This window comes from Eublepharis macularius, chromosome 5 (assembly GCF_028583425.1).
Source record: "Eublepharis macularius isolate TG4126 chromosome 5, MPM_Emac_v1.0, whole genome shotgun sequence".
NCBI classification, from domain to species: domain Eukaryota; kingdom Metazoa; phylum Chordata; class Lepidosauria; order Squamata; family Eublepharidae; genus Eublepharis; species Eublepharis macularius.
In genome coordinates, this window is record NC_072794.1 from 15,007,580 (window position 1) to 15,032,507 (window position 24,928).

Consider the following 24,928-nt stretch of genomic DNA (forward strand, 5'->3'; position numbering starts at 1 on the left):
AGGCAGGGATTGTCTGAACTCTGTCTGAACTCCTGCTGTTGCCCTGGAAACCCCAATCTAAGCCCAATTTAGCTTGATAGGCAGGTCTTCCTTCCAAGTGTGGACTTGAGCTCCAAATTTGTTACAAGAGGAAAAGACCAGGGGGGAGGGAGGCTCCCAGCTCTGGCTTTCAAGGAGAGACAGCTGCTGTTAGAGAGACAGGGAGAGTGCATTGAAGCTTGAATTTTCTTTGTGTGGTGGGATAGAGATCTACCCCTTCAGGTTACAGGGCTGCTGCCAGGCTCTGGGGCCAAGCTATTATTTATTATTGGTACATTTCCTGCTACCTGCTCAGGTAGGGTTTCTGGGAGTGGTGCAGTAGGGATCTTGATGGCTGAAGGAAAGCCTGCTGGCCCACACGAACAACGAACATGTTCGTGACAGGATCATGTTCGTCAGTGTTTGTTGTTTGTTGTTCGTGGATGGCAATGAACAATGAACACCATGTTCTTTTTTTTCTGTTCATGCCCATGTCTAGTAACGACATTGCATCAGCCGCGGGAGTGCTCCTGTGCTTCGTTTGGGACGAATTTTGGTCTCACTCATGCAGCCAGCACAACGACATCACTTCCGGGAGTGATATCATTGTGCAGGTGCCAGGGTGCACCCCCCCCCCTGTATGTGTGCAAAGTGGCATCATGCTGCTGGCACAAGGTAAGTGCCAGGTCCTTCCTCCTCTTGGCAGGCAATCCTACTGGTGGGGGTGGAGAATCTACTGCTCCCAGCCACTGCACCCCCCACCACCATTCACTTGGCTGGCCGTGTGAGAAAAGTGAGTGGAATGGGATAATCTGGGCTCCAAACAGGCAGATTTGCTTGGGCTAATTTGGGCTCCAAACAGGCAGATTCTTAAAGAATAGGTCCTGTGCAAAGCGTGGGAGTATTCCCGCATCCAGTATGATGTCACTCTCAGAAGTGACATCATCTCATTAGTGCCAGGAGTGCACACATGCTTTACACATACCCAAAGTTATTTTTTTAAAAAAATACTGGGGGTGGTGGTAAGGGGACCTGGCAACCATAGCGGAACTTGCCCCGCACTTTGAAATGGGGCTATCTGGTGAGTGACAGAAGAAGCCAGTGAGGAAAGAGCAGAGGCCTTGGAGTGGAGGCATAAAATATTTAATATCCAAACAGGTGTCCCTGGTTACTAAAGTTTAATCTCTATTTCTGGGCTGGGGTATAAGTTTTGAAATAAGTCTGAGCCCAGGGGCAGAAAAAACTAGATAAAGTGTAATTCCAAAAACATGTTTTTCTTCCACCCATACGCCAAGAGAGTTCAACACTATGTGATGTGAATGTATAAAAATTATAGTAATTGGTGTTGACCTCTGTGGATTTCCGCACATCGGTAACAAAAATGCCTATATCAAGGATGTTATAAATATACCATCAACCAGGTTAGGATGGGGAATAGGGGGTGTGCAGTCTGACCATTTGTCCATAAGGTCTAATCCCAGCTGGGGCCTCTGCAGGAGTTTGCACCTTTTTGCTCCAAACAGTTACTTCTATTCACAGCATTTCCTAGAAAGGAGCGTGTCCACATGCTTTGGATGATCTGGCATCTGCTGCTGTTCTGGCCATTTCCTCAGGCCAAGCACAAGGCTCTAGGAGCTAAATGCTTCTTCTCAAGGCCTTTTCAACTACAGTATTACAGGCCCGGAGAACTGATTGTTGGTGGAAATTTACCATTCTCCATGACTCTAATCATACCACCATCCTTTGAGGAAAATCCTAGCAACCTGGACATTTCCATGTCTCAGTGAGTGTTTGTTGTTGTATATACTCATGACTAGAACCTGCTCGCTCAGTCTAGATCAGTAATTTTAAGAAACTGTGAGCAGAACCACAAGTGACAAAAGGCACAGGTTGGACACTTGTCAGCTTCCCTCAAGCTTGGATGGGAAATGTAGGCAGCTTGGTGGAATGTTGGGCAAGTGACAGTTGAAAAGTCCATTGGACAGCAGTCAGAGAGCCAAGCTGCAAGACCAGGATGCCTACATTTCCCATCAAAACTTGAGAGAAGCTGACAAGTGTCCAACCTGTGCCTTTTGTCACTTGTGGTTCTGCTCTCAGCTACACATTCTGGGCATTGTCATAAAATTGGAAGATTATTCTTGCACTAAGGCAAGAAAAATGTAGCTCTAGGGCTTATAAAGCCATGGGTAGAATTCTTTCCAGGGTAAAGTATGCACTTCGAATTTCTGCAGTAATGGAAAACTTTGACATTATTCCAGGATTTCAAAGTCCAGCAAAAATTAATCATTCTTTGCCCCCCCCACACACACTGATTCCAAGAGTAGAGTTTTTAATTAAAGTCTCAGCTGTCTCACTGAAATGACTAGGCTGTGGAAGTGTGTTACTTAACACGCTTGAAAAGACAATCCAATGGCATACACTGACACAGTATGAGGAAGTTTCACGGCTGCTTCGTCTATCCATCAAGTACGTTTATAGCTACCCGTCCTCCAAGGAATGCAGGACAACTTTCATTGTTCTCCGCTCCATTTTATTGCGATGATACTAAAACGGCTTTCATTATTTTTCAGAATCAGAATGTTTATTTATTGCACGTGACCAAAGGTCATCACAATCAAGTGAAGTAAAACACATAAGCAAAACATAAACACCAATCAATAAAACTATGATGTTAAAAACATATAAAAATTACTTAACATATAAGCACCTTTGTTATACATGGGTGAAGAATTCTCAACCATTAAGCACAGCTCGAGCCCTAATTTTCTTAGCTGCCAGGGCAAACTGTGCTGTTCTATAAGAGATGTGTAGGTGCAGGTTGGAGAGAAAAAGAGTTGAACCAGGGCTAACTCTGCTTATCTTCCAAGATCTTCCAAGATCAGGCTACCCTGGGCCAGTGGAGACAGAAATAGCATTAAACTGAGCTAACATAATTGCCTTTTCTTTTGCTGAAAGTGGTATTTGTAAAAGAAACAGATGTCACCTGAAGATAAAACTGTTTTGCATTCCACGCTTACGTTAAATCTAAGAGCCTAAATTTGTATAATCTCATATATCAGGCTAACTAAAAAGACATTACTAACAAAGCCTCACTTCACCTGCCCAAAGTCCTCTCATTCTTCCCCAATCTGACAGCTGTATTTCTGATAAAATACTATCGGTGTGTGTGTGTTTTATTAAGTAGTATGCACGGTTCCTGGGTGTCATTTTCCCTATAAAAATTTCCCAAATGAGTTAATGGAGAACTAATTAGCGTATGTGAGGTTCAAAGGGGGACAAGACAAGGTTGCCCGCTGTCGCCCCTCCTGTTCGTACTGGTACTTGAGGTGTTAAATAGAGCCATTAGAGAAGAAAGTAAGATTGAAGGTATTAAAGTTAAAAAAGAATCATATAAGCTAAGAGCATTTGCAGATGATCTAGTCTTCACCTTAAAAAAACCCTTAGAGGGAATAGAGGTATTAATGTCTAAACTAAGGGAATTTGGTGAAGTAGCAAGGAAAAAACAAAGATGCTAACAAAGAATATGCAGGAAAAAGAAAAGTCAGTTGATGGGGAAAACGGGATTTATTATTGAAAAAAAGCTTGAATACTTAGGGGTAATACTGACGAATAAAAATACAATGTTTCAAAATAACCCTGTCAAGATATGGAATGAAATTTAAAAAGACCTAGTAAGATGGGAGAAACTACAACTACCACTGTTAGGAAGAATTTCTGTTATCAAAATGAATGTTCTGCCAAGACTGCTGTTTTTATTTCAGACAATCCCAATTTTAAACTCTGATAAGCAGTCAGAGTTATGGCAAAGAGATATAATGAAGTTTATATGGCAAAAGAAAAAAACATGTATTAAACAAAAGGTTTTGCAAGATGCAAAGGAAAGGGGTGGACTGGGGGTGCCAGGCCTAAAATTATATTATGCAGCTGCCTGTTTAGTTTGGTTAAAGGACTGGATAATGTTAAAGAATAGGAGACTCTTGGAATTGGAGAGACATGATTTAAAGTATGGGTGGCATGGTTACTTGTGGTACGATAAAGTCAAAGTAAATGTAGACTTCAAGAATCATATTATACACCAAGCCCTGATATGAATTTGGAATAAGTTTAAGGCAAGAATAACAATAAAAACACCACTGTGGCTTTCACCACATGAGGCACTATTTAGAAGAGAAATATTACATAAAGATAAGTGGCTAACATATTACGATTTATGTAATTTTTCACAAGGGAGGGATAAAAATGTACTCAAGAGAGGAAGAGAAAGATCTGGATTGTCCGTGGTTTGCATATATGCAATTATCAGAAAGGTTTAAAAATGACCTCAAAATGTATGGCATGGAAGAAATAACTAGTACATTTGAAAAAGAGTTATGTACAAAAGAAGATCACTTAATATCTAGAATGTACAAATTTGTGTTAAAAATAGAACTGGAAGAAGAACAAGTGAAGGACTGCATGATTAAATGGGCTAAAAACTTTGGATATAATATCCATATGGAACAATGGGAGAAAATGTGGAAGTATGGTCTAAAATTTACATTGTTATAATTTGAAAGAGAATTTTTATAAAATGATGTACAGGTAGTACATGACCCCACAAAAATTAGCTAAGATGTTTAATGGGGTGTCAAATAAATGTTGGAAATGTCAAAAAAATGAGGGTTCCTTCTACCATATGTGGTGGACCTGCCCTATTGCTAAAAAGTATTGGAAACAAATACACCTAACAATGCAAAAAATATTAAAGAGTAACTTACAATTAAAGCCAGAGATGTACCTATTGAGCTTAGTGGATACTTCAATAGAAAGTGAATTTGGAATTTTGATTAGATATATGACAACGGCTGCAAGAATAGTTTTAAGCACAATACTGGAAATCAAATAAATTTCCAACAATAGATGACTGGCTAGTGAAAATGTTGGAGATTGCGGAAATGGCAAAATTAAAGGAGTTGCTAAGGGATAAAACGACAGCCAACTTCGTGAAGATCTGGAAACCTTTCTTGGACTTTCTGTATGTAAAAGAGAAGTCAGAGCTAATGATTTGCAGATTTGAAAATTAGACTTGTAAGGCAGGCAATAAATAATAGGTTGAAATATGGAAAAATGTGGATATCTTCACAGCAAAGTTGAAGTTATATATTTAGTAAAGATTTGGGCATTATGGAAGAGTTATTGATTAAGTAACAATTTCAAAGAAATTCTGTAAAATGTACAAAAAGGTATATCTCCCTCTATGTTCTCTTTCTTTTTTTTCATTTCTTTTCTGTGTGAGTGTGTTTATGTTCTTGTTCCTTCATGTGAATCTTTGCTTGTTATCTATTGTAATAAAATTAAAATAATAATAAAACAGAAAAAAAAATCCCAAATGATTTGCTTTTCACAGCATCAAAGGAAGTAAGCTCTGACTTATGATAGCTCGTACTAAAATAACTGTTGTTGGTCTTTAAGGCACCGCTGATCTGCTGTTCTATTTTGCTATCTTTCTGCATTTGTCTGGTTTTATCCTCTCAAGTGGACTCTTCCAGATACCCATCACTGCCATTCACTATTTGGTCATTCTACTGGAATCTCATGCTATGTATTTTTCATTGCAGTCCAGTTCCCAAAAACTACCAGCACATCCTGGCCTTAGTGTTCTCCATAAATGAGATAAACAAAGATTCCATCCTTCTACCCAACATAACACTGGGGTTCCGTATCTATGAAGAAAGCAATTATGCAAGCAGTACCTATGAAACCAGCCTTTCTCTGCTCTCCTCAGAGATACAAGCGATTCCTAACTATAAATGTGACAGGAGTGACAAGCTCCTCTCTGTTATTGGTGGCCTTGACTCCAGAATCTCCAGGCAGATGGCTTCCATCTTGGGTATCTTTAAGATGCCACAGGTATGTTGCATGGGTCATGGTCGTGGAGGTGGGTTCCAACTTGTAATATGTCTACTAGACCCCAGCCCCCAACTGTGACACGGTTCCTTTGGTTATTTCTTCCTTTGCACGGTTCTTAGCCATCATTTGCTCCTGTGATGAAGGACGAGAGGAGAACAATGTTAACCACTTTGGATCCCCGTTAAGAAGACTGGCGACACATAAATTAAATAAATAAACAAACACATTGCATGTTTGCATGAAATAAAAGTACAAAGAGCAATGGGAGATGAGAGAAGAGTCGAGTCAGAGAAATATCAAAAGATGGTTCATTTTCAGAAAGTATTCCACTTTGCTGTTTCATAAGAAATGGCAATTATGACAATGTCTACATTCATAACAAATTGGAAACCCCTTATTGACTTTCTGCATGAAACAGGAAAAGATGAACAGATGATTTGTGGATTTGATTTCTAAGAAGATAAATTTAAGGAAATTAAATAAAAGGGGGGGGGGTAATAGAAAAAAGGTAAATTTTTGAGGTATTAAGACTACAAGTATAATGGCCGTTTTCACACGTCTTACCTGCCACCAGAACATCGCACAAAACACTCAGAAAACAGCGTCTTCTTTTGCGAAATCGCGCCAGGAAGACGTTATCATCTGGGAGTTTTGTGCGAAATCGCATCTTCCTGGAGCAATTTTGTGCAAGAAGACGCTGTCTTCTGGGTTTTGTGAGCTATGTTCTGGTGGCAGTAAGGTGTGTGAAAAAGGCCAGTATCTGTAAGGATATTACAGGTGTAGAGAAAATGGAAAATGATTTCTTACATATGTATCATTTTTCTTTTTCTCTAGTTTCTGTTCTCTTCTCTGTTCTCTTTCTTTCTCTTTTTCTTCTTCTCCTCTGTTTCTATTTTTTCTCTTTCTTTTCTTTTCCCCTTTTTAATGGGATTTAAAATTTATTAATATTTAATATTAATATTTATTAAATTTATTATTTTTTTTAAAAAAATCAAAATTTCATTTTGATTGATCTCCCTATCTATGGTTTGTGTAAACCGTTTCCATGAGGGTTCTATGGGGCTAATTCAGGCAAAGAACTTGCAAGACAACTTGATTTAAAGTTTTTTAAAAAACCTGAATCTTTCCACCAGACAGAACAATGCAACAAAAACTGTGCAGCTCATACATAAAGACAGCCGTGAACAGGAAACCGCAACAGATAGTCTCTCTGAATTCTATTAAACAACTGGTCACTGCTTGCAAAACTTTGTTGAGAGTTATCCTACTTCTCAGGTCCACTATGACGCAGGATTCTTCTCATCCGCTTCTCTTTCAAAAGGATTCAGTCCAACCAGTTGGACAGCTCACCAACCAGGCTGCAATCTGCAATCTAGCCCTTATACAAGGTGGTAAGAGCCCAAAAAACCTTATCATGCTCCCCAGAAAGTAGCCTCTTCCTCTGCTGCTACACTGACTCCTCCTCTACTGGGCCAAACCAACTAGTTTGGGGGGATTGCATTTGCACTGGTATTTTAACTATATCAAGGACCTATTTGTACAACATTCATAGGCATGTATTGGATGGCATCACCCCTATCATAAGGTCGATACTGATTGTAAGCTTCCCCAAAAGTTTTTTTTTTAAATCTTTTGTAGAGGTATGTTGTACCCACTTTCTGTACTGGGTTGTGCCCCGCTTTCTGTACAACTTCTTCAGTAGTGCCATCAGCCTCGGGATATTTAGCTATTTAGCCCCCTGAGCCTGGATACCCCCCTACCTTTTGTAACTGCCCCAGAGGAAAAAGTCACGTAAGTTTGTACTTAGTAGCATAGAAAATGGCCAGGGAGCGATGAAGACGGAATCAAGTCTTCTCCAACTAACCAACTTTATTATTTAACAGGCACATAGTCCAATGCAAAATACAGAAATACAGTGAAGCAAGCAGTCTAAGAAACAGCTAAGGAAACAGAAAAGTTTGCTAACTAAAAAAGTCTTACAAGTTCCGTGGCTTCCCGCTCTTGCTGAACCAGGCGGGTGAACGCAGTTCTTGCGACTTATTCAATACACACCAAACATGCCACACTACAGAAAAAGGGACTGCACTTGTTTTGGGGATCACCCACATGGACCCCAATGTAGATTAACCAATCAGGGCTTGTGGTTCTTGAACTTCAGTGCCTGCCGTTCTCCAGGTCCAATAGAAAGATACACTAACAAGATGGTGATGTTTTCACACTGGGTTGTAAAAAGCATCTGGAGTTGCAAGTTGCTCCTAGCCTGAGTGTAACCTGAGAGTGGAAATACACATTACAAAGTACCTGGGGATGCTCAAGTGCAAGATTTTATGTGTGGTCCTCAATTCATATGCAAGCTGTCTCTTGCTCAGAGCATGTGCAAACTGCTTCCATGGGAGCTCCCTTTGTGTGATTGCATCTGCAACTGAGGGCAGAGCACCAATTCAGCTCTGTTTTCATTGCGAGAACAAGTTCTGTAGGCTCCTTTGTCTTGACAATTTGCATTTATTTAAGGTGTGAGAAAGTGTCAAGAACTGCATTTCAATGAATGGATGTGGGAGGTGGGGGAAACTGGGTATTCGGAAATTGTAAACAGAGAATTTCCTTGTCAAAGATTAACTTCGGGGTAGTGTAGAAAGGCATAACCAGAGCCAGGGCTTTTTTTCAGCTGGAATGTTGTGGAACAGAGTTCCGGCACCTCTTGAAAATGGTCACATGGCCAGTGGCCCCACCCCCTGATCTCCAGACAGAGGGAAGTTCAGATTGCCCTCCGTGCCGCCCAGCAGCGCCGAGGGCAATCTAAACTCCCCTCTGTCTGGAGATCAGGGGGCGGGGCCACTGGCCATGTGACCATTTTTGCAGAGGGTGATTTAAACTTTAAAAAACTCGCTCCTTGTTCCAGCTGACACAAAGTAACGTCATTGTGTGGTCCTGAGTTCCACCACTGAGTTCCACCACCTTTTTTCCTAGAAAAAAAGCCCTGACCAGAGCTATTTCTTTATAGAAATTTAATGCAAGTTTGCATCAATTTCAAACTACATTGTTATCGGAAGGGGAAAAATGAAAAACACTGGTGCCTCTCAATAAATTAAAAAAAACACAAAACAGCAAGGGAGCCTGGGATACTTTTAGCAGTCGAGGAGGAACTGTTATCGAATGTGTGAATGTACTCACGTGGAGCAAATGGAAGTGTGACTGTGCGAGCAAGTGCATGGACAGTTAGAGGGGGAGCACATGAAATGAGGTGTACTTGAGTTTCCTTAGGTACTTTGTAATGGGTATTTCCACCCTGAGAGATCGGCTCTCCATCACCGTATCTATAAAACACTATCTTCTCCAGATTCTCTTGCCTCTTTCCACTTCCACTTGACTGTGGAAGTGCTTGGAAGGTTTTAGAAAAAGATAGGGGGAAAGGGCCACAACTGTGCCTCAGTATGTTGTGAAAATACATTTCTAATTCTCCTCTGCTGTGATGAAGCGTTAAGCTTCCATTATTCCATTTTGTAAGCCAATGGCAAATAGGATTTCTCCTTTACATGCGGATAGGATAGGGTTGCCAGCTGGAGCCTGTTAACTGGCTGGAGGGTTGAGGGGTAGAACATAAGGGTGTGATGTCACTGACAATGCTATGTCACTTAAGGGGAAATCCAGAAGTGACATAGGGTAACTCTAGGAATCACTGGAAATTCTATGGTAACTGTGATGCTGTCTTTTTTTTAAAAAAAAAAACTTTTTAAAATATATTTTTCTCCCACCTCCACTCAGAGTGGCAGCAGACAAAGAAGGCTGCAGGCAGGGCACCCTAGGACAGGATATTGTGCCTTTTCTGGGGGTTATACTAGTGCAAATAAAACACCAGGAGACAACACAAGTCAGGATTCTTAACACAAGATTTTCTTCTGTCTTTCTTACAGCCCCTGTTCTATTCTCTCCTCCACCTTCCTTTTCTCCCACTCTGCTCTTTTCCTTTCAGTCTTGAGGAGTCTAGTCTGCCCAGCAATAGGCCACAGTCTCTCTAATGGGACAAGTTTCTTAACATCAACAATGAAACAAAGTAAAGCTATTAAAATACATCGCCATCATTAATCTGAATAAATCTGAATTGTAATCTGAATAAATTGCTAAATACCCACCAATCTCCCATTCTTCAGCTAGGGTACAAGTCCTTCGACCCTGTTCTGAGTGACACAATCAACTTTCCCGCTTTCTATCGGATTGATCCCAAGGATGTCCTACTGCATATGGGATTAGTACGGCTACTCCTGCATTTCCGCTGGAACTGGGTTGGGCTCATCACTGTGCATGATGATAGCAACGAACATTTCATCCGGGTCATGATGCCAATGCTCACCCAGAATGACATCTGTGTGGCCTTCAGAGAAAAGACTGTTCAAGAAATCTCAATATTCTTTACCCTCCAATATAAGTTATTTCATTTATTTTCATCAGTGTTACAGAGTCAGGCCCATGTGGTGATTGTCTCTGGGGATTCCAACAACATCCAGAATTTTGTATTGTCTCTCTTTATCTATGAAGTGCAAACAAACACTTCCCATGGGAAGGTTTGGATCCTGACAACCCCGTGGGAATTTGCTGCAATGGGACCCCAGGCACAGTGGAGAGCTGTAAAGTCTTTCCATGGTGCTTTGTCCTTCACCATTCACACAAGTGATGTGCCAGGATTTCACCGTTTTCTCAGGACTCTAGATCCACACCACCGCCGGGGAGATGTTTTTTTCCCCAACTGGTGGGAAGTTGCATTTGACTGTGAATTTCTGCTCTCTGATCTGATCTCTCCAAGTAAAAAGAGATGTACAGGAAATGAGAAGCTCAAGAGCCTCCCTGCATCTGTGTTTGAAATGGGCATGACGGGACATAGCTACAGCATCTACAACGCTGTCCATTCGGTGGCACGTGCATTGCATACTGTCTATTCGATGGAATCAAAACATAAAGTAATGTGGAACAAGAGATCATTGCTTGTGGATGTGAATCCTTGGCAGGTAACATCTGATCGGCTATTTAACAGTAAAAAGTTAATAGTTAAACACTTACCATTCACTTAGCAGCTAAGGTTAACACTTACTCAGTAATGAGAAAGGCCTCACAGTGATGCCCGCATCCTCATTCAATGGAGTGGTATGGGGAAAATGGGAGGGACAGCTCCTTGAATTCACTTCCTATTTCAGAACAGGAAATAATGTCATGACACACTAGGAATTTCAAAAATCACTTTGGTAAAGCCATAGAGATTTTTGAAATTCCTAGAACAGGGGTCCCCAGCCTGGTGTCCATGGGCATAATTCTGCCAGCCAACACTTTTCCAAGCACCTGCCGAGTGTTTTTAGAAAGTGGGTAAGTCCAGGTGGGGCTTTTGCAAAGCATGGCTTCTGACTGGTCGTTGGAGTATTGATTGGCTGTGCAGATTTTAAAAACATTGCTTTGCCAGAAACTACTTCCACAGCACAAGAATCTTCACTGTGTGACTCAAGGTAAACTGTAGCAGCCATTTTGTGGCTGGCTCCATATCCTGCAGCAGCCATTGTGTGGCAGCCATTTTATTGCTGCACCCACTGCACTGCGTAAGAATTCCAAATGTACCCACAAGCTCAAAATGTTTGGGGACCCCTGTCCTAGTGTGTTGTTGTGTCACTTCCTATTTCAAAACCAAGAAGTCCCTCCCCATAAGCCCCCAAAGATTGCCAACTCCCTAACAGCAATTCATATGGGACAAGATATTACAAGCAGAACTGAAATTTCAAAAATGGCACGGTGGAAAAGGATTGGATCCAGAAAATCTGGCTGGCAAATGCTTATTTACTCCTCTTTTCAAAAATATTTCATTTCAGATCCATGCCTCTTTGAGGAACATCCGTTTTAACAACAGTGCTGGAGATGAAGTGTCTTTTTTAGAAAACGGGATGGAATCAACTCAATTTGATATTTTAAACTGGGTTGTCTTCCCAAATAATTCTGTGGCTCGACAGAAAGTTGGAAGGATGGATTTGGGGGGTTCCTGCAAGGACAGATTTCAGCATTAAGCCTGATACCATTATCTGGGCTAACCAGGTGAGGAATCCAGTGAACAGAGGAACATTGCCGTCTGATCCCTTGAGAAAGTTTCTCATGATGTCCTTTGAGCTACACGTCCTTCCCATCACAGGCTGCTTCCCACAGCAATTATTCTCCAGGTATCTCTTATTGATGGTGGAAACAAGCAGCAATTTCCCTCATGCTTTTTTTGCTTCAGTCCCCTGAGGCCAGCATTCCCACCCCGCGTACATACACACCAATCGAGGGCTTCTTTTCAAATCTGCACCTGTTTTAACAATCTGTTGCCATCATCCATTTGCTCCTCTGAATTCCCACTTGTCATTTTTAAAAAAAGTCCCTTCTAGTCATGTTTCCTGCAGACCTATAAGAGGTAAGATGTGCCCTCCGAAACAAAAGGGCTAGACACTCACTTTTTAAAAAGTGAAGCTGGGGGATTTATTTTTTTATTTAGAATATTTCTGTGCTACCTCTTCAGATTCCAGCTTGAGGCGGCTTACGATTAAAAAACCACAATTATTAAAATCAATCAATTGAAAACAGCATAAAAGAGAAGCAGACTGTTAAAAAACAGATAAGCTAAAAAAAACCTCATTAAAAGATGTGTTTTAGCCTGGTGCTAAAATACATCTTTTTAGATGTGAAAGTAGGTATTAAGAAAATTAAGTAGGTGCCAGGTACGGTTGCCAGGTCCCCTTACCCTCTGGTCAGGAGATGAGAGACCTGGCATTCACCTTTTTAGTTGTCCCAGACTGCACAATGATGTCAATTCCAGCCTTGTGCTGCCCCTGGGAGCATTTTCACGGGGAGGGCCCCGGTGAGCTCCTGCACTTCACAGAGAGCCAATTTAGGCCCCAAACTGGCCCAATTTGGCCCATTTGGAGCCCAAATCAGCCCACTGCAGAGCATACCGCACCCCTGGGAGATTACTCTCAGAGGCACATTCGCTTGCCTTTTTCCTCACCAGTCAGGTAAGTGAAGGAAGGGGTGGAGGGTGGGAGTAGGGTATCCTCGGCCTCCAGCTGTGGATCGGCAACCCTAGTGCCAGATGAGCCGAAAGGGGGAGAAAATTCCAAAGGCAAAGTGCCACTACAGAAAATGCTCTGTCTGTAGTCACTACCCACTTCGGTTCTGAAGGTAGGGGCACAGAGCACAGGACTTGAGAGACAAATCTTAACTAGTGGGCTAAATAGTATGAGCAGGGATTTTTTTCAGCAGGAACGCGGGGGAACGGAGTTCCGGAACCTCTTGAAAATGGTCACATGGCTGGTGGCCCCGCCCCCGATCCCCAGACAGAGGGGAGTTGAGATTGCCCTCCACGCCGCCAAGCGGTGCAGAGGGCAATCTAAACTCCCCTCTGTCCGGAGATCAGGGGGCGGGGCCACCAGCCATGTGACCATTTTCTCCTAGGGCAATCCACTGAGTTCCACCACCTCTTTTCCCAGAAAAAAAGCCCTGAGTATGAGTAGAGACAGTCTTTCGGATACTGTGCCCCCAAAATATTTAGGGCCTTAAAGGTAAGAATCAGAAGAATTAGTAGACTGAAGCAATAGATGGCTATAATATTATGATGCTATAGTGATCTTACAATCACTAATTTTTTAAAAACCCTGGAAAAAGTCCTCCAGTGGCATCTGGGAAATGGTGAGGTGCGGGGAGGAACTGAGGCAAGGAAATAGCATCCACATGGGAGGAACTTGCAGAAATCTGCATCTTCCCATCAACGCTGTGTGCAAATGTTCTTTGACTGCAATCTTTCAAAAAATATATCAAACCAGGTATGGGAAAGAATGGAGCAAAACAAAGGAAAACCAGGAAAGTAGATGATTAGGGAACAATATTTATTTATTTATTTGCAATATTTATATCATCTTTCTACCCAGTCAGAGCTACCAAGGAGGCTCATAATTAAAACAAACATAGGATGTTTCCACACGTCCTTATAGGGACAGCCCACTCATGGAATGCTGGTGGCTTTTCCCCAGGATTCCTGATGTTTCCATTTGCCAAATAGTTGCAGGCTGCTTGGATTCTTGTTTTTTTGCCGCCTTTTCTGGGACCACACTTTTCCTGGTCTTTTCTTTCTCCGTGGGCTGACGGAGCGCTTCTTCTGCGTCCTTGGGCATGTGAATGGTTAAAGACCTCTGAAGAATCGTCCAATCACAGCCCAACTCCTCCTCTGATGCTCTCAGCATGCAATGGTGCATATGCAGAGCAAAAAAAAAATTAAAAGGGAGGTCAGTGATGATGAGGAAAGTGCCTGACCTCTCCTCCCAAACAACTTTTTCTAAGAGCAGCGGAGGCTATCCTGCAACCTCAAAGCACAAGGTAAGCACTTTTAGGGAGTGTGTGTGAAGTAGACATGGGCGCGAAATGGAAAAACCCCGAAACGAGAGGTTCGTGTTTCGTCATGTTTCACGAACCACAAATTTTCACAAAATTGACCCGTTTCATGAAACGATTCGTTAGTTTCGTGATTCATCAGAACTAGGGGCATTTCAACAGCCCCCACCCAGAGATGCCAGAGAAAGACAAGCAAAGAATAAATAAGGGAGGCCTCAGTCAAGCTAGGCCCCAGAGCCAGGCTCAGGCCTGAGGATGGGGGCAGGGTTGGGTTGGAACTTGGTGGAAAAAAGGCACCCTCACCCAAAAGACCTTCCCAGCAAGCTCCCAAATCCACTCTCCCCCTCTTCCAAAAAAGCCAAATGCTTCCCAAAAACTCTCCACTCCACTCTGTCTTCCCAAAAGCTCCCAAATCCACTCTCCCAATTCCAGCAACAATTCCTCCCTCTCCCTCTGTCTACTGGAATTGAACCATGAGGCAGAGAGAGCTGGGAAAACTGGGAGATCTCCAGTTGGCAGGGAGAGCTGCCTATCAGGGTTTTGAGGGCTAAGATTGGGATTTCCAGGGCAGCAAAAGGTCTGCAGTCTTTCCTAGCTTCTGTTGCCTAGGAAATTGATAGATTAGCGCCAGCCTGTCTGGCAGTACGAATCAACCACAAAGCTTACAAATCGGCCAAAGAAGTCATGGATTTCATGAAAAAAACGGCCCCATGAATCACATTTTCGCAAAGCATGAAATGGCCCGATTCGTCATGAAATTTGGGTCGTATTTCGATTCGTGCTCATGTCTAGTATGGAGGCTGACTTTTCAAGCAACTCATCAAAACACACACAATAAGCAGGGGGAATGGCAGGAAAGACCAGCTATGCAGAAACGGCAATAGCAAAAAGATATCACAAACTTAATTTTTTTTAAAAAAGGTAAAATTCACATACACGCAAACAAAAGGAATCAACCTAAGGCAGGAAAAAGGGAGCATTAAGGAAATGCCAGACAAAACAAAAATATCTTTATGCACAGGCAGAAAGCAGTGATAGAGGGTGATAGAAGGGGACAGGTGAATATCTGAGGGCCAGGGAGAGTTCCATAATTTGCTGCCACCGCAACCAAGAAGGCCCTCTGTTGGATTGCCAATTTTGTATAGATGTTTCCAAAACCCAGCTCAAGTCTAGATGTCAAATTTGATGCAAAATGTTTATGTGGACCATAATAAACCAGTCAAGACCGTTAGTATTTCGCTCACTGTTAAATTTCTTGCCTTTCAGACACTGCCTCTTTCTAGGTGTGTGGAGTGGTGCCTTCCAGGCTACAGCAAAAATATTAAAGAAGGGAAGCCAGGTTGCTGCTATGACTGTATTCGCTGTCCGGAGGGGACCATCTCTAACCAAACAGGCAAGTGCCACAAGTAAAACTCACCAATCCATATTGAAAAGCAGCAGAGAAACAGTCACATTGGAAGGTCCACCGTAGACACAATGCTGGGAGATCCTTCAATGGATCTTCAGCACTTGCTTGGTTGATTTTTGCGGTCTACCTTTCTCTTGGAGACTCTTGCAGATTGCAACATTTAAAAAGTAATGCAATCAGACAGCAGAAGGCCTCCAATGAACAATGCAATAGGACTAGGGTTGCAGAATTAGAAAACAATGCAAACACAAAACTGTCTAAAGGCATGGCCTACCCTACCCAATCAACAATGCAGGAAGGGGATTACAAAAGCAAAAGACAATGTAAGAAAAAGTGAGATCTTACGTACAACACACATTGTGGTAGACTGCAGTCCTGTTCCTTTATAAAATGATTTGTCCCAAGAGTACAAGTAGGACTGTGAATCTCCCAGTGTCAGTGGACAGTTCCTCTTGCAAAAATAGAAACATGAAGCACAGGAAAATCTAGGCTAAGGGCTAAACTAGGCGAGGCAGCGTCCTCATGTCATCCATGGGGACGCTACCGTTTCAAAGCCTTAAATGGGTGATTTAGAAATACTGTGCAGGTCCGATCCTGATTGGGCCCATAGCACAGCAGGAGAAGGTGGTCATGTTTCTTCCTCATGGCTTTTCAAGAGCCTAAATGGCTGTACACACACATACCTGCCACTGCTGTTTTGGCACTTGGAAAGGCCCCCCGGGGCGGGGTGACAGAAGTGCCTCATCCTGCCATGACATCTTTCAATCACCCATTTTAGGTTTCAAAATGGTGGTGGCGTCCCCGTGACAGGCATCAGGGTGCTGTCATGTCTAGTTTGGCCCTAAGGCTGTCACTTCCCCATTACCCACAAACGAATCCTACTCTGTTTCCCACCCGGCCATTTCCTTCCTCTGTCTTTTCTGGACCGCTTCCTAAACACGCCCACTTCCTGCCTTCTTTTGCTTTGATCACAAGCGATATCTACAACAAATAGGACCAAGGTGTTAAATGTAAGATAAACCAGAATTACAACCGTGTAGTTGGAAAATTACAAACAATGCATAAGGTAAGTACCTTATGCATTGTTTGTAATTTTCCAACTACACGGTTGTAATTCTGGTTTGATCACAAGTCAGCCTTTACTCATGAGCAGCTTGGTGCTCATGAGAAGCAAGGTGAAAATCAAATGCCCCCCACAAGGCCTTGCAGGTCCCCCTGCTTGTTATATCTAATATATGGGACAAGAGTAGGCAACTCCCGGAATCAATATGTAGCAAGTAGAACAATACTCGGGAGGAACAAAAATAATAACTGTTATAGTAAAGTCTATTATCACAAATATTTACAATGGCAACACGCTCCAAAACTTATATAGATTACAATGGATCATACAAAACACAGTTACAGCAGGCAAATATCTCTAATAGCAACTCCCCAATAGAAAGCTTCATGTGTAACACAATGTAACCATATGCACTCATATGCACTGACCTAAAATTTAGTGCAAACAATTCCAAACATCTGTTGCATGTAAGGCGTTATTCTTTAGCGTGCAAAACATTTCTCTGCCACCAGTTCCAAGGTCTCAGAAGTGCATGTTTATAAATTTGAAGAAGCAGCTTACATATGTTGCAGAGAAATGTTTTGCACGCTAAAGAATAACGCCTTACATGCAACAGATGTAATTTCAGGTCAGTGCATATGAGTGCATATTGTTACATTGTGTTACACATGAAGCTTTCTATTGGGGAGTTGCTATTAGAGATATTTTATTTTTAGAATTAACGTCATTCTTAAGAATCATGCCCCTGAGGAAGCAAGGGCACGAAATCTGCGGTAATTAGCCGGCCCCGGATCGGGTGTGATCTGACTATCTCTGCTGAACTATCGAAGAATTTACCTGTGGAACATCCACCTTGCATGTCCTCATTTCTGAGACATCCTGCACCTTTAAGAATCTTTTTGTGCATATCCATTTTCTGGACATTCAAAATACATAAGAAAACTACTTTGCTGTGTATATTATGTTTGCAGATAGGATCTGCCTGCTGTAACTGTGTTTTGTATGATCCATTGTAATCTATATAAGTTTTGGAGCGTGTTGCCATTGTAAATATTTGTGATAATAGACTTTACTATAACAATTATTATTTTTGTTCCGCCCAAGTATTGTTCTACTTGTTATATCTAATAGTCAACATGGCCCTATCTGGGGATACTTAAATATGTGTGTTGGAGCCATGTAGATGAAAAACACTTTTCTACATACCTGGAGGGACACTCTGGTTGGCAGAAAAATCCTAAAACTAAAAAAGGCAGATTACAAACAACCCCTAAAGAAAGAACAATCGACTGTGTCATGGATATAGCTGGAACTATAGGAGAACAGTTATGACTAGAGATGGGCACGAACCGCATTATGAACTTCAAAAACTCATTAAATTGGCGATCGCACGATCGCGAACCAGCGGTTCGTGATTGCTCATGGCCAACGAACCAGCGTTCAGGAGAGGCCTGGTTCATTGCGTTCAGCCGCGGTTCGGGAAGCCAGACACTCAGGCGCCAGCAATCAATTCCCCTGGCAACGGAGCCGGGGGAATGCTTGAACTCTGTCTGCCCTCCTTCTGTCATCCTGGAAACCCAAATGGAAGCCCAGCTTACCTTGATCGGCAGGTCTTCCTTCCAACCACGGAGCTGCAAAGCGGTTACAAGTTGGGAGAAGACACCATGGGGAGGGAGGGGAAAGGGGGTGTTCTGTAGCCATGGGCACTCCAATCTCATCCCTGCAGACCCTGATAGGCAGCTCTGACGGCCAAACACAGACCTCCTGCGTTGCTCAATGGGACCTGTGCTTATAAATAGCCGTGGTCTCCCAGGCTGGGTTTCACTTTCAGCAAGCAGTGGAGTGGGACAGAGCTCTTGCTTGCCACTTGCTAGCCTTTGGGGAGAGAGATTGAGAGTGTAATTCAGCTTGGATTTTTGTGGGAGTTTCCTGGGGGCCTTGGATTGGAGAGGGTATAACTCCAAGATCCCTTTTGCAATCTTGTTCAAACTTGGGTGATGGCTGTGGGAGAGTTTGCAAAAGACTCCCCGGAAATATGGGCTGTGTAAGTGCAACAGAGGCCATTCCGCGCCCCACGAACCACAAACCGGTTTGGCAATGGAAAATGTTCATTGCGGTTCGCGATCTCGGGATCGTCGGCACTGAACCACAAACCTCTGGTTCGTTAAATTTTTTTGGTTCATGCCCATGTCAAATCCAGCCAGTTTGGGGCCGAAATTGACCCCAGCAAAGCATGGGAGCACACCTGCTGCCAAAGTGACATCATTATTTCAGGAAATGACATCATTGCACCCCACCAAGACTGCACCTGGTATGTGCTTTCCCAGGTTGCCTGCCTGTGGCAGGTGCTCGGTGGAGGGTTTGCCACCTCCCTCCAATTGCCAGCAATTGGCTGGCAATGGGTCAAACCCCCGGGGAGATTGCCCACCATTGGCAGGCAACTGGGAAGCCCAGCCTGGCCCCATAACTAGACAGACCACAAAAAGAGTCTAGAGGCCTAAAACAGAACAATTTTAGAGAGGGGCATGAAACAGAACAGTAATACCATTGTATGGCCTCATGTAGATCAGAAGAGCCATCTAACTCATATCAGTGCATACAATCATGTACTAAGGCCCAGGTGCAGAGAGTGTCTGAGAACGGCAGGAATGTCTAACTTCACGGAAGCTGGCAATATTACTCAAAGATAGATGTATTGGTTGAGGGCCAAAAGATACTCATTTATATGAGAAACTTGTAATGACAGAATTTTAATAGTCTTTGTTAAGATGCAGCAAGAATGAACTAACTATATTTTACAAAGATATTTCAAATCTGAATAATCTTGTCTGAAGTTATAAGATAGTAGGTTAGCTAAGAATGTGCAGCCCTTTAAAGTGGAATAGACACAGTTATTGTTAAGAGAAGGTTTTAAAACCCTATAAATATGACAAGCTAAATTGATAGGGAGCTTCTTCCTAGGAGGGGCTACTTGTCTGTGACCTTATCTTTGGGCAAGATCCCTTTTTGTACTCATGTAATCACTCTTCTTAATGGTTTTATAGTTGTTATACTGAATGGCATGATTTTCTGTTTATTGAGTTGATTATTAAGAAAGCTAAATAACGAAAGAAACGATTCTGTGACGAAGAGAACAGTGGTTCTCAAAAGCTTATGCTACAATAAAGTTGGTTAGTCTTAAAGGTGCTTCTGGACTCTACTATTTTGCAACAACAGACTATCACGGCTAACTCCTCTGGAGCTCTGATTCTGTGATAGTATTACTTGTGTACTACACCCGGCAACGAACCTAAAATGTTATCTGTGTTGTACCTCTTGCTAGAGCTTTTTTTCTGGGAAAAGAGGTGGTGGAACTCAGCGGGTTGCCAGCACAGGGGGCAACTCTTGGCAGGAGGTGGTGCCCCTGGTACCACATGTGTGTGTGCAAAGTGCACGCATGCCCCCAGGGTCAATGATGTCACTTTGGGTAAGCTGGAACAAGGGGGAAAGTTTTTAAAAGTTTAAATCGCCCTCAGTGAAAATGGTCACGTAGCTGGTGGCCCCACCCCCCGATGTCCAGACAGAGGGGAGTTTAGATTGCCCTCTGCGCCGCTGGAGTGGCATGGAGGGCAATCTAAACTCCCCTCTGTCTGGAGATTGGGGGCGGGGCCACCAGTCACGTGACCATTTTCAAGAGGCTCCGGAACTCCGTTCCACTGCATTCCAGCTGAAAAAAAGCCCTGCCTCTTGCTAAGAGTTAAATGATTTGATATAGAAAAACTATCTAGACTCTCAGGGCTTCTTAAGTGTACACCTATATCTGAATCAGGCTGGACCAGAGTCATCCAAAACAACTGCACAAGTTCAGACACCTGTTCTCCCAATGCAGGTGATCATAGGAGGAGGAGGAGGAGGGAGGGGGAAGGAGGAAGTCAATGCCCCTAGTGGCCACTGAGGATGTGACACTGGAAGTGAGCAGAGGAAGAGGAGTGGAAGCCATCACTGCCCCCAGCCACTGAGAGGCGGCACTGGAGGCAGGTGCAAGAAAGGGGAGCTGAAGCCTGCTCTTTCGGCTTCCACCACTGTGGCAGCGGAGCTGCGGACTGGCAGGCAAGGGATGGGGGCTGCCTCCCCCAACTACATGAGGGCCATTTCCACATGGCTTACCTTTTGCCGGAACACAGTGTGTTCTCGCGCAAAATCGCACCATAACAGCGTCTTCCTGGCGCGATTTCGTGCAAGAAGATGCTGTGTTCCGGCAAAAGGTAAGCCGTGTGGAAACAGCCGAGGTGTAAGGATCTGCCCGTTGAATCTCAATCACTTTACTGCAAAAGTCCAAGACTGCATGAGTTAAAGATTTATTGATAATTCCCCGTTCAGCATCCAACACGTTCTTTGTCAGGAATAAAGCCTGGTTCCCAATACTCCGCATAAGTAGATATTTAAGCACAGCCCCGTTCCTCCCCCCAATTCCCCCTTTCCATCTACAACGAATATGGGAAGGAATCTAGCTACAGTAGATATCTACAGGAATGCGAACCAAGAGAATGTTTTATAAAGTCCAGAAACGTCAAGGTTTCTATGGCAACAGCTCTTTTCTTGCTAAAAGTTCAACACAGGCAGGTAAGTTTCTCTGCCAGCTTTCCCAGGCTGGCATGCAGAGAGGAAACAGTGACGGCTAACAGGATCTTTTACACACAGGGTTTTACATAGCATGTCAATGACTATCAAGCTCCCAGCATAACAATTAAGTCCCTAAAGTATGGCAGGGGCCGTTAAAACCATTAAGCTTGTAAAGCATGGCTTATGGTAGGGGCCATGACTTTGACACGTGGCAGGCAAGCGGGCAGAGGAGCTGCTGTGGAAGGCAGGCAGGTGGTGGCTTTTCATCCTGGTGAGCTGACAAGAGAGTAGCTGGCCTGCCAAGCAAACAGGGGGATAACAATGGCATTCCCCACCTACACACACGTTTTGCGGGTCCTCACTTGTCAGTACATAATTCTCATATCACAAACTAATGTAAAAAGAAAAAGGGAAACAATGACCTAGAGTAACCACCAAAAAATTACAATTTGTTCATTTATTTAACTTCGTTTATATCCCATCTTTCTCCACAATGGGAACGCAAGATGGATGACATCATTCTCCTCTCCTCCTTTTTATCCCAACAACCCTGTGAGGTAGGTTAGGCTGAGAGTGTATCACTGGCCCAAGGTCACCTAGCAAGCTTCTGTGGCCCAGTGGGGATTCAAACCTGGTTCTCCCAGGTCCAATTGGACCCTCTAACCACTACATCATTCTTGCTATAAGGGGGAGGAACTCAAGTTTCTTTAAAGAGCTTGGCAGCGGCATCTTAGCGGGGTCTATCGTCTTTGAAAGTTGAAGAAGGCATTGTCTCATCTCTTAGAGTTTTGCACAGAACTAACCTCCACAGAAAAAAGTATTCAGGTTCAGTCTGAGATGCTTCAGTCATTGCTCGTTCCAGATGCCGTTTCCTGCGTCCAGTGCCCAGAAGATCAATACCCGAACAAGAATCAAAACCTGTGCATCGCCAAGAAGATACACTTCCTTTCCTATCAAGACAGTCCGGGTGTCGTTTTAGCTTCCCTTTCTCTTCTCCTTTCTCTGATCACCACTCTAGTGCTGGCAGTTTTCATTCACCACCACCACACGCCCATCGTCAAAGCCAACAACCAAGATCTCACCTACGTCCTCCTCGTCTCCCTCCAGCTCTCCTTCCTCTGCTCCCTGTTCTTTATTGGCCGACCCAGGAAGGTCACTTGTCTTCTCCGACAAACGGCATTTGGTGTCATCTTCTCTGTTAGCCTTTCTTCTGTCCTGGCAAAAACGTCCACGGTGGTTCTGGCCTTTATGGCTACCAAGCCAGGAAACATGGCAAGAAAATTGTTGGAGCGACAACTGACAAATTCTATTGTCCTGGTCTGTCCCCTTATCCAAGTCTTTATCTGTGCTGTCTGGCTGATAACATCTCCCCCGTCCCCAAATTTCAACTTCCATTCTGTGATTGGAGAGATCTTAGTGGAATGCAATGAAGGTTCGGTCGCTATGTTTTACGTTGTCCTGGGCTACATGGGTTTCCTGGCCCTGGTCAGCTTCACGGTGGCTTTCCTAGCTAGGAAATTGCCTGACAGCTTTAACGAATCCAAGTTTATCACCTTCAGCATGCTGGTGTTCTGTAGTGTTTGGGTCTCCTTTGTGCCAACCTACCTGAGCACTAAGGGAAAGTCCATGGTGGCCGTGGAGGTCTTCTCCATCTTGGCCTCTGGTGCTGGTCTGTTGGGTTGCATCTTTCTCCCCAAATGCTACATTATTGTCCTGCGGCCTGATCTCAACAACAAAGGTCATCTAATGAAGAACAAGAATGAGAGAATCTAATACTTTGGAACTTTTCATGATAGTCCTGCCTATAGTCAATCAGTTGAAATATCCTATCTTGGAAACCAGAAATGTATCCAGTGGTTAATGGGATCAGTTTTGTTTGTTTGTTTGTTTGTTTCCAATTTCACTTATGAGCCTTACAGATGGACATTCTCCAGAGTCTGATTTGAGGCACTTCCTTCTGCCGTACTGCAGGGTAAATTTGCTCGTGTGCCAATGCATGAACGCCTATGCCCATGCATGACCAACATGGTGGAATCGGTCACTCATGCTCTCTTATTCTGCAAACTATATCAAGAGGAAAGGGCTTGTCTTATACTGCCTCTCTTGTCTAAATTTAACCCCTTGCAGTCCTATCTCGACTTTAGACCAGAAATATTGCGCAATTTCCTTTTAGAAGACACTTAGAGCTCAGTGACATATGCTGTGGCCAGATTCTGTTCCTTAGCCATTAGGAAACGCAGACTCCTTTAGCTGAAAATGTGGTATAATTGCTTTTGCCATTTTTTCTTAACTCTCTTTTATCTTCATTGTTTTTATTTCATCAATTCTTCCATCACTAATGCTCTGGTCTTATTGTTATACCTTGATGTAATAACTTATTTTTTATCGCAGATTTGTTTTGTTTTACAGGCTTTTGCTGTAATAATAAATGACATAATTTGACTCTGATAATTTAATTTATTCAATTTCTAACCCGCCCTCCCCCTAAACAGGCACACGGCAGGTAACAACATCGTTAAAAACAGTAACAATAAATATAATATGGAATTAAGAACACAATACATACTACAACATACCATTTATAATACAAAAACAATTTTAAAATGCCACCCCTATCTCCCTGCATAGCCCCATAGTTTTCCCCATAGGGAATAATGGAGATTGAAGGTGGCTGGGGGCACCTTCCTGGGGGGGCATAAAATGGCTCCTGAAGTCCAATATTTATGAAACTTGAGGAGTCATTAGAAGACAGTTAGGAGTAAGTTTCCAGCAAACGTAGTAAAATTTGGTCCAAAAATGCCCCCCCCCCGGCCCCAGAAAGCACCAGATTGCATTTCCCATTGGAAACAAAGGCCGAATTTTACCAAATTTGCTTTGTACTGCCGAGAAAGATTTCAGAATGTGCAAAGAGAAGGTGCATCATGGGATACCATCCCTTGTCTCCCCCCCACGCCGACCAAAATTGGCACTCTGCACTGTCAACTCACTGATTATGACTATGGACACTTACAAATGCAGCTACACACATAGACTGAACTTACAGGACACGTGGTCAGCTGTTGGGAAAGTGAACACTGGGACATTGGAGCATGTGTACTTCAAAACTCGCTTTTAAATGTGCATAATTCATCTTGCGTAGTTTGGCCCTAAGTTTGGCCCGCTCCTGAACTCCATTTTGAATTCTGCAGTTCAGTTTCACAAAGGCCCAAGTTCCAAACTTAGACAGAGAAGTCCAACCCCCTGAGCTGATCTCCCCACGCAGCAGCAGAAGTTCAAGCAAACATTTCTGCCTCTAGCTGAAGTGCAAAAGGAGCCCAGCACTACTGAGATGCAATTATTCCTTTCCTCTGAAATTATCCAAATCACAGTAATTTTTTACTGAATCCTTGAGGTTTCCCTCCCACCGAATCAAGGACAAAGAACTCCAGGACAAAACATGTTCGTGCTGAGTCTGTTATAGATTTGCCTCCAACCTTTGCAAGTGGGGCTGGGTGGGTACTAAGCATCTGGATGCTTTCTTCCTCCCATCTAGGACCCCATCTGAGACCTTTCCTGCA

At 43.2% G+C, this 24,928-nt stretch overlaps 1 protein-coding gene across 1 annotated transcript; it reads left to right on the forward strand.

The window, feature by feature from the left end:
- Positions 1-14,202: 14,202 nt before the first annotated feature.
- LOC129329948 (vomeronasal type-2 receptor 26-like) lies at positions 14,203-23,144 on the forward strand. Its single transcript, XM_054979710.1, has 3 exons — positions 14,203-14,283; positions 15,565-15,691; positions 22,234-23,144. Exons 1-3 carry the CDS (start codon positions 14,203-14,205, stop codon positions 23,142-23,144), a joined length of 1,119 nt encoding a protein of 372 aa, XP_054835685.1.
- Positions 23,145-24,928: the final 1,784 nt, after the last annotated feature.

Bases quoted from the DNA above. Each gene is read 5' to 3' on its own strand.
- LOC129329948 (XM_054979710.1), top strand. From the start codon at position 14,203: ATGAGGAAAGTGCCTGACCTCTCCTCCCAAACAACTTTTTCTAAGAGC. The intron at 14,284-15,564 runs GTAAGCACTTTT...CTTGCCTTTCAG, and splicing joins CTGCAACCTCAAAGCACAAG to ACACTGCCTCTTTCTAGGTG. The intron at 15,692-22,233 runs GCAAGTGCCACA...TGCTCGTTCCAG, and splicing joins GACCATCTCTAACCAAACAG to ATGCCGTTTCCTGCGTCCAG.